Here is a 16,093-nt window from a genome sequence, read left to right on the forward strand (position 1 = left end):
GAACAAAGTGAGATGCAAGAAGCAATGATGAGCAAAGCAGAGTAGTAAATATGTAAGCCAAGTAAGCATTAATTGCACATTATTTAATTTTATTATTATTTTTTTCAACAGCCCAGTATGTAGCCCAACATGGGACATGAACTCACAACCCTGAGATCAAGACCTAAGCTGAGATCAAGAGTCAGGTGCTTAACTGAATGAACCACCCAAGTGCCCCTATTATGAACTTTTTTTTTGAAGATTTTATTTATTTATTTATTTAAGAAAGAAAGAGGAAAATTGAGAGGGAGAGAAAATCTGAAGCAGACTTCAAGCTAAGCATAGAGCCCTTTGCGGGCTCAATCCCGTGACCACAAGATCAAGACCTGAGCCAAAACCAAGATTCAGACTCTTAAACTGACTGAGCCACCAAGGCACCCCACAATGTTTTATTAAAACAACAAATTTGGGGAACCTGGGTGGCTTAGTCGGTTAAGCCTCCGACCTATGATCTCGGCTCAGGTCATAATCTCAGGGTTGGGAGATGGAGCCTTATGTTGAACTCCATGCTCAGCTTAAGACTCTATCTCTCTCTCCCTCTGCCCCTCCCCCCACAACTGGCATGCACACATGCATGCTCTCTCTCTAAAAAAAAAAAAAAAAACTTTTTTTTTTTTACATAACTTTAAAACAAGGTCATACTCTATGAGCCAGTAATTTCACTCCTAGGTATTAACTCAAGAGAAATGTTCACAAAATGACTTATGCAAGAACAAACTTTACTAACAGTAGCTAAAAACTGAAAACAAACCAAATGTCCAGACAGAAGAACTAATTAAAAATTATGATAAATCCAACCATAAAAGTGAAGTATTTCTCAAGAATAAAAAATAAATTACTGAAGGATGCTGTGGTATGGAGATGTAAACAGAAATGATGAATAAAAGAAGACAAACACAGAAAGAGTATATACTGTATGATTCCATTTGTATGAAATTATAGAATAGGCAAAACTAATCTGAAAGGATAGAAATCAGAACATTGGCTGATTGTGGAGAGAAACTGGAGTCATATACATCTTGTATATCTTGACTGGGGTATACAATGGGCAAAACTCATTAAATATGACCCATGTCAAGAAAAAAGCAGTCAAGAGAAATAGACCATGAGATGGCCCAGAAGCTGGATTCAGCAGATAAAGACTTTAAAGCAGCTTTTATACACAAGTCCAAGGAAGAAAAGAAGAATTTGATCTCAACAAATGTATAGGTAGAGAATATCAACAGAGAAATTAAAACTTTAAAAGAAGCAGCAACTGGAAATTCTAGAGCTGAAAAGAATAGTAACCGAAATAAAATATTCTCTGGATGTGCTTAACAGAAGGTTGGAAATGGCAGGAGAAATTATGCAACCAGAAGAAACAAGAATAAGATTAAAAAATAAAAGTTAAAAAAAATCAGAGCTTCTGTGATCTGTAGGGTAATAGTAAGCAATCTAATGTGTGTAATTTGATTCTCAGAAGAGGAGAAAGAGAGAAATGGTCAGGGGGAATAATTTAATGAAATACTAGCTGAACATTTCCTAAATTTATAGAAAACTTCAACTTACAGAAAGAACCAAGAATATCAATGAAATGCAAGCAAGATAAGAGCAAATAAAACTACACCTAAGTATATCATAGTCCAAGAAAAAGAGAGAAAACTGTGAGAGCAAACAAAGTAACAGTGTAAACAGACACATAATACATGTAAGGAAAAGAGACACAAAAGATTACTGATTCTCAGCAGAAAAGAAATATAAAAGATAATGTAAGATTTCTAAGTGCTGCTAGTGGAAAAATCCTACCAAAAAAAGTGATTAAAGATAATCCCAAAAAGGGGAGAGCACTCTTTCCTAAGACAACTGCACAATAAGAAATACTGCAGAATATTCTTTGGGCTAAAGAGAAATGATATCAGATAAATATGAAACTTCAGGAAGGACTAGCTAGTGCCAGAAATAATAAATATGAAGAAAATATTAAAGATTATCTATAGTCTCTTTAATTTCCTTTAATGACAGTGGCTATTTTTAAAATTTTTTTATAAACATATAATGTATTTTTAGCCCCAGGGGACAGTGGCTATTTTAAAGCAAAAAGAGTAACATTGTAAAATGGGTTCATAATAACTGTAAAAGATACAACAATAAGAAAACAAAATAAGGGGGGGGTTGGGAACAGGCAAATGGAATTATACCTTTACAAGGTTCTAATATTTGTGCAGTGGGAAGTGATATATTATTAATTCTAAGTAGACTAAGGTAAGTTAAGAATCCATACTACAGTCCTTGAGCAAAGACTTTAACAAAGAAATTAAAAAATGCCAAAAACCCAGAAATGGAAATAAAATTAAATACTAAAAAACAGTTTTCATTTAACCCAAAAGAGAGCAAAAAAGAAGTTATAGTGGGGGAACAAAATAGAAAGGCCAAAGAGAAACCGGCAGCGATGAAGCAAACCTAACAATAATAATATTAGATGTAAAAGAACTAAACATGCCAATTAAAAGGCAGAATTTGTTCAGGCTAGATAAAAAGAAAAAAGTTAGCCCTAACCATATGCTGGCTACAAGACAATCATTTTTAATTTAAAGAACAAATACAGGCCAAAATTTAAAAGACTGAGACGAAGATACATCATTCACACAATAAGCAAAGGACAGTTGATGTGGCTATATTAATATCAGCTAAGACAGATTTCAAAGTAAGAGAATTCCAAAGATACAAAGGGACAGTCATAACGATAGAAACATTGGGGGGAAAAAATCAATCCTAAATATGTATATACCTAACAGATTATCAAGGGAAAAATAGGTAATTTTCATGATCAGATTTGGAGATTTAATGTCCTCTGTCTCAGTGACTGATAGAATAAATAGATAAAAAAAAATCAGTAGAACAGAATATTTAAAGAACAGATGTGAACAAGGTTATCAACCATCTTGACCTAATTGATATATACAGAACACTATGCCCCCAAACAGAATAGTTTCTTTTCAAGCACGCATAGAATGTTTACCAAGATAGAACACAGTCTCAAAAACATCCCAAAAGACTAAGAGTCTTTCAGATCGTGATGAAATTAAATAAGTAATCAATTACCAATAACCAATTATCCAATAACCTATAGGTCAAGAATAAATCAAAGGGAAATTAGAAAATATTTTAAATAGAATGAAAATGACAGCACCACATTTCAAAATTTGTGAAATGCAGAAAGAAATAGAAATCAGTGAAACAGAAAATAAACAATAAAGAAAGTAAGAAACCAGATTTGGTTGTGAGAGAAGACAGAAAACTAAAACTAGTCTCAAAAGTAATCAAGAAGGGGTGCCTGGGTGGCTCAGTGGGTTACAGCCTCTGCCTTCGTTTGGCTCAGGTCATGATCCCAGGGCCCTGGGATTGAGCTCCGCATTGGGATCTCTGCTCAGCAGAGAGCCTGCTTCCCTTCCTCTCTCTCTGCCTGCCTCTCTGTCTACTTGTAATCTTTGTCAAATAAATAAAATCTAAAAAAAAAAAAGTCAAAAAAACCAGAAAGAAAAAATTGTCAAAAATAAAAAGAAGGGCACCTGGGTGGCTCAGTCAGTAAGCATCTGCTTACTGTCCTGGGATGGAGCCCTGCATCCGGCTCCCTGCTCCACAGGGAGTCTACAGCTCCCTCTCCCCCTGCCTCTCTCCCCAGCTTGTGTTTTCTCTCTCTCTCTTAAAAAAATAAATAAAATCTTTAAAAAAAAAAAAAGAAAAGAAAATTCTTAAAAACAAATAAATAAAATAAAAAAATAAAAAGAAGGAACACCACAACAGATCCTACAAACATTAAAAGGGCGATAGGAAACATTGTAACATTTACTGAAACAAACATTAAAATTTAAATGAAACAGAAAATTCCCTGAAAGCATAACTTATGAAAACTGACTCATAGGGAAACACAAGTTAAATAACCCTGTATTAAAGAAATTAGTCATAATTTAAAAGTTTCCCAAAGACAAAATTCTAGGCCCAGACAGTGTCACTGGTGAGTCGTGTCAAACATTTAAGGAAGAAGCAATACTAAGTATATAAAATCTTCCAGAAAAAAAGATGATAAGGAAATATCATTTCATGAGGCCGACATAATCATGATACCAAAACCTAACAAAAAATGATGATAACAGAGAAGCAGATATTCGCCATAGAACACATACACAAAAATCCTTTACGAGGGGCACCTGGGTGGCTCAGTTGGTTAAGCCTCTGCCTTCAGCTCAGGTCATGATCTCAGGGTCCTGGGATGGAGCCCCCCATAGGGCTCTCTGCTCATCGGGGGGCCTGCTTCCCACCTCCCCTCTCTGCCTGCCTCTCTGCCTACTTGTGATCTCTGTCAAATAAATAGATAAAATCTTTAAAAAAAAATCATTTACAAAATAGAATCAAGTGTATATAAAATATCATCATGTTCAAGTGGTATTTATCAGAAGGATGCAATATAAACTCAACATTCAAATCAATGTAGCTTAACAGGATAAGGCAAAAAAGGGAAATATCAGATGACATTAACTAGGAGGTCAGTAGTTATGTGGTAGGAAATCCTGATTTGAACTATTTCTGAAAGACGCTCAAATTTCCTGACAGTGACTGACAAATGAAAATATAACTTACCTGGGTCAGGAGGATGGTTATTTGGGGGACAGTTAGGAAGGGATGGGGCAACTGGAGCTATTCCTCTGGAGACTGCAGTTTGGGATACATCCTGTTGACTCTCCCATCGGCCCTGTTAAGGACAAAAGCAGTAGTTTTTATTCAAATGAATCAGTTAACAGAAAGACCTAAAAATATTTAAGAAAGACTTTATACATTACTGAAGTTTTATTCCCTTTGCAAGACATGGGAGATTTGACTGTTTAAGTACCTACCTTTCTTCTTACACTTTTCATCTTTCAGGTGTTAATTTCCCAAATACTAGTAAGACCTCACATATGGCTATTCCCTCCAGTTCACGATTGGAAGTCTCCTCAGTTCTGTCCTAACATTCTTTTCTATACATCATGTTGCTTTCCATGAAATATGAGTATGTGAAGACATTCCTTCCTTACGTTCTGCTCCTCTGCCTCAAGACACTCTCTCGCTTCAGATTCTCAAATCAAACCGAGGAACAACCCTAATACTGTGGACTGTCTCTTCTTCCTTCTCCAGGGACTACCCTTCTATCCATTCCAATACCATTCATGAAAGTAAAAATTCTAGAACAATATATTATCAAGGCTCTTATTTTCCACAGATATTAAAGAGAAATTCCAGTTAAGCGCAAATCAAGTAATCCCAAGTTCCAAATAATGGAAGTCTCTGGATTAACAAGTTTTATTGTACTCTCAACTTATTCTATAAATTCCCACTAAAGAGATTTCACTGCATGATACAAGAACAATGCCAGTTGGGTGATTAACCAATCCAGAATAGGGTGGCAAACCACAAAAATGGGGATAATCATCAAAGCACTCTTAACATCAGTACCATCTGGCAAAGAAATAAACCCCAATAAAATGTTACAAGTACAAAACCCAGTAATGGAGATGAGATGCAAGTCCTCTAAAAGCTTTAAGTCCCCTTTGATCCTTTGATAATCACTCTGCTTCTTTCTCATCAGAGTTAAATAATAGTATTTTATATTAGTTTAAGCTGGTATTCCACAGATGAGTGACCCTAACAATGTTCGAGTTTTCCTTAGTAATCGCCTGCAAAGTGAGCTCTTCCCTGCTCCTGAAGATGGATGGAGTGGAATGCCCTCTACGGTTTCAGATATGTATTGGAAAACCTATCTGCTTTTAGCAGCAACCTAAGTACTGATCATAAAATCAATAAATCTTAAGTGATCTGGATCCTGTTTACCTCTGAGAACACCACTTTTCCCTAGGAACTCTCTCAGCACTTGATATTTAAAAAAAAAAAAAAAAGATGGTATGATGTCTTAGCATTAGGATGCCAGGAAACAAAATAGCCATGAAGAGATGATTAGGGAAACCATGAACTCTGAAATACTTCACTGCAGGAGCATTTGTGTTACTATGAATCACACACTGATTTACATACTTTAATGTTTCTTAATGTCTTTTGCATTTAAATTTAATTGTCTGTCTGGGAAAGCCACAGTTTTGTGTACTCTGGGACATCACAATCAGGAAGCTGAACACTAAGGTCAATACTCTTTGGAGCTTCTCAGAGGAGGAAAAGCCTCATGCTTTGTTTACGGTGTTAAACTCATGCAAGGTTGTTTTGAAGACAACTTACTTAATTTGAAAATAAATTTATTTTTGTATTTTCGATTTTTCTTTCTTGTTTGGCAGCTCACACAGTGGCACTCTGTCCCTTAGGGAAACTAAGTAGCTGATTTGGAGTCGGCATCTCAGCCATTTGGTGTATAATGATGGTCCGGTGACAAATAATGTAGGTGTCATCTCTTCCCCAAGGCACACTCGGGGCTCCACTAGCTTCCCAGGTAATATTTCCCAGCTGGCACTCCCACACACGATGTTACTAACAAATCAGAATGGAAGCAATAACTTTTACTGTCTCGTATATTCAAATATCTCAAGTGAGAACATCTGAAAGGGTGCACACAGTACACACATAACGCCTTAGCCAGACCGCTAGCCTCAGCAGAGGATGAAAAATGGAAACACATTTCACTTCATCCATGCTACCTTAACCATCATCTTAACCTTGAGGAATTTCACACACTAACTGTTCCCAGGTCTCGCCAATCAAAGACAGGGACATAGAATGTCTCAAATTGATCTGGGGAAGAACAGATTCTGCTTCAGAGGGAACAACAAATTTGGATGACAAACTGGGTACAACACTCCCTCCTCTTCCTTCTGATACCCACAGATCTCTGGGGAGACATTTCACTGAAATCATTCACTTATTCTCTCTTGTAGTGCATGTCCATTCTCTTGCCAAAAAAGAAACCCATGGTTCAGTGTCTAACTACAGACACTGCCCCTTGGGGACAAGGCAATTAGTATCTTTCAATAAATTTTACTGGCTATTCCAGAGTTATTTTCCCTTTACTGAAATGTTGGGGGGGGGGGGAGGAAACATTCGGTTAAAAGTACTTCAGAGGGAGATGAACTCAGGACAATGAATAAAAAAAGATATGGCCAAACACTGGACCTTTCTGCTGTCTTATGAGTTCAGTCCTCAAAGTGGAAAGAGTATGGAATATAAACTATATGCCTGGAATCTGAAAAGCTAGATCTGTGACTTGTTTCTAACATTCTGCATGTCGACCAACTTCAGAATCAGCCAAGATGAGGAGATACAAGAGAGAAAACTCTGGCTTTGTTTTAGAGCCTTAAACTAGCTTCATACTTATTAGGGATTATTTGTGCTAACAGGCTGAATTCCAAGAAATAAAACCCCATTCGAGATAGCAATTATTTGTAGCTGGCATTGTAGATAAAGACAAAATGGAACAGAGAAAACACGGGAGGCTGGCGGTTGCCTTGAGAACATGCTTTGGTCTTCCTTACACACCTAGAGTTCTCCTATTACTGCTCTTCCCAGACACAAATTCTTTGGGTTTTCCAAATTAAAAATATAAATAAATAAAATAAAAAGTTTTTTTTTTAAAAGTTTGCTTTTGATCAGGGAGGTGACAAAGAGGTAAAGAAAGAGAAATGCCAGTAACATTCCAGGTCCAAAGGTGGCTTCTAATGCAAATAATGAAGAAGTGACTCATATTTGGCTTCAGCCTTTACCTGTGACACACTAAATAATTGCAGTATTCAGGAAGGCACTGCTGCCAAAACACACAAAAATCATTTTTGTTAACTGAATATTCACTTAAGCTTTTGGATACTTTTAACCTCCAATCCGAAGATGATAAACATAGTACCTTACTAACATTAAAAAGTATAATTCCATCTAAAATGGCTTTTAAGTTGACAGTGTAACCTTGCACTGCAAAAGGTCTCAATGCACAACCAATTTTTAGATGGGTAAACAATATGCTGAAATTAATTCTGCAGCTAAGTCCATCTTGGTAGACTGGTCATAAAAAGCTTGTTAAGTTTTCACTGTATATATTAAAAAACTGCCTTGGGGCGCCTGGGTGGCTCAGTGGGTTGAAGCCTCTGCCTTCAGCTCAGGTCATGATCCCAGGGTCCTGGGATCGAGCCCTGCATCAGGCTCTCTGCTCAGCGAGGAGCCTGCTTCCCTCTCTAGCTCTCTCTGTCTGCCTCTCTACCTACTTGTGATCTCTGTCAAATAAATAAATAAAATCTTTAAAATAATAAAATAAAATAATTTTTTTTAAAACTGCCTTATAATAATGAAATATCCAGTAACAGTAAATAGCAACATCACTGTAATTATATATATATAATATATATATGGACATATGAGCCCATTTCTCAGGGCTCATCAAGATAAGAATACTCTTAAAAAAAAAAAAGATAAGAATACTCTTAAACCTTTTTATCTGTTTTACCCATCCCCCACCAATCTCCCCTCTGACAACCTCCAGTTTGTTCTCTGTATTTAAGAGTCTGGGTTTTTTGGTCTCTTCTTCTTTGTTTCTTAAATTCCACGTGTGAAGGGCGCCTGAGTGGCTCAGTGATTTAAGCCTCTGCCTTTGGCTAGGTCATGATCCCAGGGTCCTGGGACCCAGCCCCGCATTGGGCTCTCTGCTCAGTGGGGAGCCTGTTTCCCCCGCTCTCTCTGTCTGCCTCTCTGCCTAGTTGTGATCTCTGTCAAATAAATAAGTAAAAATCTTTACAAAAAAAAAATTCCACGTTTGAGAAAAATCATATGGTATCTGTCTTTTTCTGACTTAGTTCACTTAGCATTTCTAACTTCTAGGTCCATCCATGTTGTCACAATGGCAAGATTTCATTTTTTTAATAGCTGAGTAATATTCCATTGTATGTATGTCATTGTGTATATGGGCTATACCAATGTCCCACTTCTTCTTTATCCATTCATTTACAGACAGCACTTGGGTTGCTTCCATATCTAGCTATTATAAATAATGCAATACACATAAAATGTGTATATATATCTTTTTGAATTAAAGTTTTTGTTTTCTCTGGGTAAATACCCAGTAGTGGAATTATTGAATCATATGGTAATTCTGTTTTTAGGTTTCTGAGGAACCTCTATTTTGTTTTCCACAGTGGCAGTGGCTACATAATTTCCATTCCAACAGTGCATGAGGGTTCTTTTTCTTCCCATCCTCAACACCACTTGTTATTTCTTGTCTTTTTGATTTTAGTCATTCTGACAGGTGTAAAGTACTATCTCATTGTGGTTTTAATGTGCATTTCCCTGATGATTAGTGATGTTGGGCATCTTTTCATGTGTGAATTGGCCATCTGTCTATCTTTTTTGGAAAAAAAAGATTCTCTGCCTGTTTTTAATCAGATGATTTCAGGTTTTTTGATGTTGAGTTGTATAAGTTCAAAATGGATATTTGATTTGCAAATATCTTTTCCCACTAGGGGGCAAATGGGTGGCTCAGTTGGTTAAGCGCCCAACTCTTGATTTCAGCTCAGGTCATGATCTCAGGGTCATTAGATCGAGCCCCACCGTCGGGCTCCATGCTCAGCGTGGAGTCTGCTTAAGATTCTCTCTCCCTTTCCCTTTCTCCCTCCCCTCCTGCTTGCATTTTTCTATCACCAAAAGAAATAAAATCTTAAAAAGAGTATCTTCTCCCATTTGGTAGGCTGCCTTTTTGTTTTTCTGATCGTTTACTTCACTGTGCAAAAGCTTTTTATTTTGGTGTAGTTCCAGTAGTTTATTAGGGACATATTTTTAATTGAAAAGGCTATCAAGAATGACTTTAATACTGATTCTAAGGGATACATGTACCCCAACATTTATAGCAGCATTATCAACAATAGCCAAATCATGGAAAGAGCCCACATGTCCATCAACTGATGAATGGATAAAGAAGATACAAGATGTGTGCGTGGGTGTGTGTGCGCGCGTGCACACACACAGACACAAACACAGAGGACTATTACTAGGCCATCATAAAGAATGAAATCTTGCCAGGTGCAACAACACAGATGGAGCTAGAGAGTATTATGCTAAGCAAAATAAATCAGAGAAAGACAAGCACCATATGATTTCACTCATATATAGAATTTAAGAGACAAAACAGATGAACACGGAGGGAATAAAAAAAGAGAGAAGGAATCATAAAACAACTGTAACTACAGAAAACAAACTGAGGGTTGCTGGAGGGTAGGTGGCAAGGGAATGGGCTAAAAGGGTGATGGGATGAAGAGGACACTTGTGATGAGGACTAGTTGTTGTGTGTAAGTGATGAATCACTACACGGCACACTTGAAACTAATATTATATTGTAAGTTAACTAACTGGAATTTAAATAAAAGCTTGAGGGGAAAAAAGAAAAAGAATGATTTGTTTTAGGCCCTAAGGTGAATTTAAGTTGGGAGTAGTTCATCAAATTCAGTTTATCTTTTTAAGATTAACGGGTCTATCAATTCAATCTTGGTGGAGCTCAGTAAAGCAATTCCAGTTCTAACATGTAGTGAGCATCCATAAAAAGGGTGTGTAAAATATGGCTGGGCAAATTCCAAGCGTCATAAGCCAAAAGAGGAGACTGTTTTTAGTAGTTCACTGCTTCCTCCTACCCCCTAAAGAGCCCTAATCCTATCAAACTCTCCATCCCTGCCTCCTCCCATACCTTTTAGTATCACTTTGTCCTAAATGACTGATCTTTGCCATGGTATCAATTAAAAATTAGGAGAGAAAGGGAGACATGAACCTCTTCTTGTGTCCTCTCCTGGCTTCTGAACATTGTTTCAATGAACTGGATGTTCCCATCTTACACAGGGGAAGACAGCACATCAAATTCTGTGGCCTATATTTCTGTTTTCATAATCAAGATCAGAGGGATAGACACATTAACGGATACAGAACCTGGAAATAGGCCCACACAAGTTTACAAGGTAGATATAACTAATATTCAATGATTTCAAAGCACATTTTTCTAGCACTTTAAGCATCATCAACTCCAGGTTAAAATTATATTTCTCTCTTGTGCATCAAATACTTTAAGGTAAAGAAACCAAAATGGCGCTGCTGAGAAAAGTTCTGTGATGTCAAAGGAATGCCCAAAGCAGTTTTGTCATTTTATTCCCCTTTCCCTGACCACACTTGAGAAAAGCACATCTTACAAGTTCCCAAATATTTATTTGTATTATCTGCTTAATATGAATTAACTCCAACTCCTCACATTCGAGAACCCTCTAAATTTACTAAGATGCCTTAGTTCCTGGGCTCTTTTGACAGCTACTTTTACAGTCTTAGAAAAAGAAGCATGTGAAAGGAATCCTATATATTGACTACCGAAGTTATTTTTACAAAAGAGTAAGAGCCAAAAAATTAGTATAGTGCCAAATTTAGTCATCTTATAAAAACTACATTTAAAAATTCATTCTTATTTTCAAGGTAAAAGCAAGCATGATACAAAGTTTTAGGGTAGTAGGATAGTACTTATATCCCACTCATTAGGAAAACCTAATGATTAATTACCTGTCCCTGGATCTCTGAAAACTGAAGAATGCAGGAAGTCCCCCAAAGAAAAGAAAAGAAAAAAAAAGTCTGAGATTTTTCAAAACAATTTCCTTTAGGAAATTGTTAGGAAATTTTAGGAATCTGTGTACAAATTATTATAAATAAAGCTACTGGAGACCTTCTCAAACCACTACACATAAAAGAACAAAAACTAGCTACTTAAAAGAGCAAGGAGTAAAATTTTTCAATTCTAATATATGTTTTTGAAAAGGTGTTGAATTTTGACACATATTCTTTTTGCTCCTATTGAGATTTTCATACATACATATGTTTTAAATTCTAATAAACAAAAAAATAGGTAATTGGTTCCTATGATCCCCAAACCAAATAATATAAAAAGGCATAGTGAGAAATCTACCTCTACCCCAACCTGTTAAGTTCCCCACATATTTCACCCTCTCCCCAGGCAGATAAGTAATGGTATTAGCTTCTTATATATCCTTCTAGGGTTTCTTATGTATATGTAAGCAAATCTATAAACAGTCACACACACTTCTCTCCTGTCCCCCTCCTTTTGTAATATAAATGGCAGTATACTAATTTGTACTTCACTTTTATTTATTTATTTATTTTTAAAAGTAGGCTTAATGTCCCATTTGGAGCCCAACACAGGGCTTGTATTCACAACCCCAAGATCAAGACCTGAGCTGAGAACAAGAGTCAGACACTTAATGGACTGAGCCCACCCAGGTGCCTCTCTGCTCTTCATTTTTTTTTTTTTTTTTAAGATTTATTTACTTTTTTGAGAGGGGCAAAGGAGAGGCAGAGGGAGAAAATCTTCAGGGAGACTCCCTGCTGACCCAGGAACCCGACTCAGGTCTCAATCCTGTGACCCATGAGATCATGACCTGAGCTGAAACCAAGTGTTGGATGCTCAACTGACCGAACCACAAGGGCACCCCTCTGCACTTCATTTTTAAACATTAAGTAGATCCTGGTAATTTTTCCATATGGGTATCTAGCAGGGTTCCCAGTTATTTTTACAGCTGCATAGTATCCCATTCATTTATTTGTATGTATGGGGGGGGTGGTATATGACATCTGCCCAGATTAAGTGTATTTAACCAGACCAAACCAATGGACAGTCTGTTTGTTTCCAGTCTTCTGCCATTATAAACAATATCTGAATGGACACTTGTACATGTATTATTTCACATGGGTATAAGCACAGCTGCTCTGCAGAGGGCTTTAACAGGATTTTGATAATTTGTAGGTCAATTAGTTTATGCACAACTCAGTCTTGAGGAATTCTTTTATGGGTAGTATTAAAAACACATACTGAATACAAGGTAATGCTATACTTGAAAGCATGATTTTCTTTGTTTCATTTAAGGCCACAGGGACCAGAGGAAGAAAATATAATTTTAAGAATATTTATTTTTCCTAAAACTCTTTTAAGATGCTCTGTTTTTGATGATAAAACTATTGAGGGAACCCTTCCTCTGAATATGGGGGAGCTACTCTGTACTCCCTTCTGAAGTCTGGAATCAAATCCTCTTTCCTTTGTAATCTTTTCACTTCGTTTTCTAAGCATCACAATTACAATCCTATATCACTAGAATCTCCTTACTCGTTGAACAGACCCATTGCATAAAAATCTTCTAACAGGTTTCTTCTATCTTTCTTCTACTGAACAGCCAAAGGTCTCTAATTATGATAGGTGGACATTCATTCAACCTAGCGAGAAGTCAAGGGATGCCCACAGTGACGAGATGTTGATTAAAGCCCAGCTATACCTCGTAACCTTTCAGGGCCCATGGATGCCAGGAGTTCAAAAGGAGATAAAAATAACAGCTTCATAGCTAAATTGGGAGCAAAGTTAGTTAGTAATGGCAAGCTGGCACCCTTTGTTTTCCCTGACAATACACTTCCAGAGGGTTGGGGACTAATATGGTCAGGGAGGGGCAAGTAAGCCAAATTCTGAGGAAGACTAAACTACAGAAATAGGGGGGGAAAGGTATTTAACTTGTTTGAAGTGTATGACAACTCAAAATATACCCTGAAATAGAGTGGAGGGATACATATCCTTGTTGCTGCAATGGTACCATGGTATCAGTAAAACCTGAGAGATTGAAAATCAAACTTTCCTCCTCTTCACTAGGGTACCCCAAGAAATCAAGATGACTAAGAAAGGGAAGGTCCTGGTAGAGTAGCAAAAATATGTAACATTACATTTACTCATTTACTATAACATGTCTTGCTGAGTTGTCCCCAACCTGCCACAGAAACTGCCCTGGGAATGGACTCCCAGGAACTCTTTGCTGTCATATCTGAAGCCGTCTTTGGTCCTCATCTTAAAAGCTAAAAAGCCAGGCACCTGGGTGACTCAGTTGGTTGAGTGTCCGACTCTTGATTTCAGCTTCAGGTCGTGATCTCAGGATTGAGGGATCAAGCCCCATGTCAGGCTCCCTGCTCAGTGGAGAGTCTGCTTGGGATTCTCCCTCTCTCCCTCTGTCCCTCCCCCAGCTCATGTATGCATGCTTGCTAAAATAAGTAAATAAGTAAAAATATTTGGGAAAAAACCAAACAACTTAAAAATTCCTTTCTGCTCCAGTTTCCAAGCTACTCTCTGCTGGGTCTTCTGGCCAGCTTCTCTTCCAGCACGCGCCCATGAGTATTCTCATGCCAACCAGCTCCAACTTTAGATCTAATCCCTCACTCAGTTATAAATATGCCCTCAGCTCCCCAATCTGTCTTCGGCCCAGGCTTCCAGACCCTTCAACTGGCACAGACACCTTCTATCAAAAATGGAACTAAATCATTTTCTTCCCCAAACCTGTCCCTCTAACAGTTCATCTCTCTATTCTGTCATCCAGAAGTGCACGTCGCCCTCCTCGCCCTCCTCGCTCAACCTTTCTGTCCATGGAGTTTCAGAGCATCTACCTCCTCCAGAGCAACTCCCTCACCCTCCCACTGCTGAATCTCCTCCCCCACCTGATGTATCCATTCACAAATTAAATTTTTTTTCACTTTTTGCACTGATAACTGTATATATCTGTACTATATGCAATATTCTAATGTGATTTTATGGGCCACAGCCAGGAACCCAAGTGGGGTTTAGGTGGACTGTTCAAAAACACTTTCCAATTCAACTGTAACCATGTTAATGCCATTACTCCTTCAGGGGCTCCTTACCTCTTCCATTACTCCTTGGTACATGATGTTAGATCTCCGACAATCAGGCCCCTTTTCTCTGGGTTGTACCCCACGGACACCCTCTCCTTTAGTCACACTGCATGCAGTGTCATGAACATAGCAAGCCTGTTCCTCCTTCCATGCTTCTGTTCACACTGTTGCTTTCACTCCTTCCCTGCCTCGGGGGGCAGGTGGGGGGACCTCACCTTTTAGCTTAGGGGGATTATCATCTCTGCAGCCTCTCTTGATCCGTGAATAATGCCTTTAAAAGTGTCCACCCCCACCTTTGGTCTCCTACTCTATCATACTTCCAGTATAGCATCTATGTTCCTTTATTCCATTTACTTGGTGTAGATGAAGCACTGTAACTTTCTTTCAAATGATACTGTTACTTTCTCTATTTAAACAGAAGGAGATTGGGGGTAGACAGAAAATTTTGGCCACTTCTTTCAAGGAACTAAAATATAACTGGGGATTTAGATTAGATGTAATTCCAAAAAAACACAAAAAGTTGTGCTTTATTTCTTATAGATATATTTCCCTTAAAATATTTTGCTTATTTACATTTAAAAATAATGACACAAACAATTTCCCAGGAACTCAGCTTTGTTCCGGTAATCACAAGCTGTGCTGTGCTCACTAAGAACTGATCAAGCCTATCACTGGATGAGTATAAAGGAGTACTACTTAGCACACTTTCAGAGACATGGTAGGTGAACAGTAAATTAGGTGAGTTGGAGAGCAATTTATATGTCTATAAACACTGATATATATATATATATATATATATATATCTCATTTTTAAGATCTAGGTTACTAGGAGTTTGCCTGAAATAATGGGATATATATATATACACATACACACACATATACATACACACACATTTTTATGTATTTCAGGTAAACTCCTAGTAACCTAGATCTTAAGAATAAGTCTTATTATTTATCAACTAATTGTTCTTAAGATTTTATAAGGAAAATTTGAAATGTACAAAAACAGAGTATAAAATAACTAACAACAGTAGAAAGGGTAGTATAACAAATCCCATGCAGCTATAAGCACCACCATTAAATAGACCATCTTCTCTTATCTATGCCCTCATTGTCCCCCGAGATTATTTGAAAATAAATCCCTGATTATCAGGCCATTGTATAAGACACTGTTCATTTTTACCCTCCTCAAGGGTTAAGAGAGCAATACAGAGCATGTTGCTCATAGCTAACAGTACCAACATCTAACCAGATCCCTCAAAAAATATCGGGCACAAAACTATGATATAGGACATCCAGTTACAACAATTCTGAGTACGATACTTTTAAGTAAAAGATAAAGAATTCTCTATGCTTGGAGCGCCTG

The 16,093-nt window shown here is 37.4% G+C and overlaps 1 protein-coding gene across 2 annotated transcripts in view; it reads right to left on the reverse strand.

The window, feature by feature from the left end:
* KIF13B (kinesin family member 13B) overlaps positions 1-16,093 on the reverse strand; it is a 213,144-nt gene that overhangs the window by 39,646 nt on the left and 157,405 nt on the right. For both annotated transcript variants that reach the window (XM_059176995.1, XM_059177001.1), the window contains exon 36: positions 4,657-4,768. In XM_059176995.1, coding sequence (XP_059032978.1) covers positions 4,657-4,768 — 112 coding nt within the window. The remainder of the gene's footprint in view (positions 1-4,656; positions 4,769-16,093) is intronic.

This window comes from Mustela lutreola, chromosome 1 (genome assembly GCF_030435805.1).
Source record: "Mustela lutreola isolate mMusLut2 chromosome 1, mMusLut2.pri, whole genome shotgun sequence".
In the NCBI taxonomy this organism is placed as follows: domain Eukaryota; kingdom Metazoa; phylum Chordata; class Mammalia; order Carnivora; family Mustelidae; genus Mustela; species Mustela lutreola.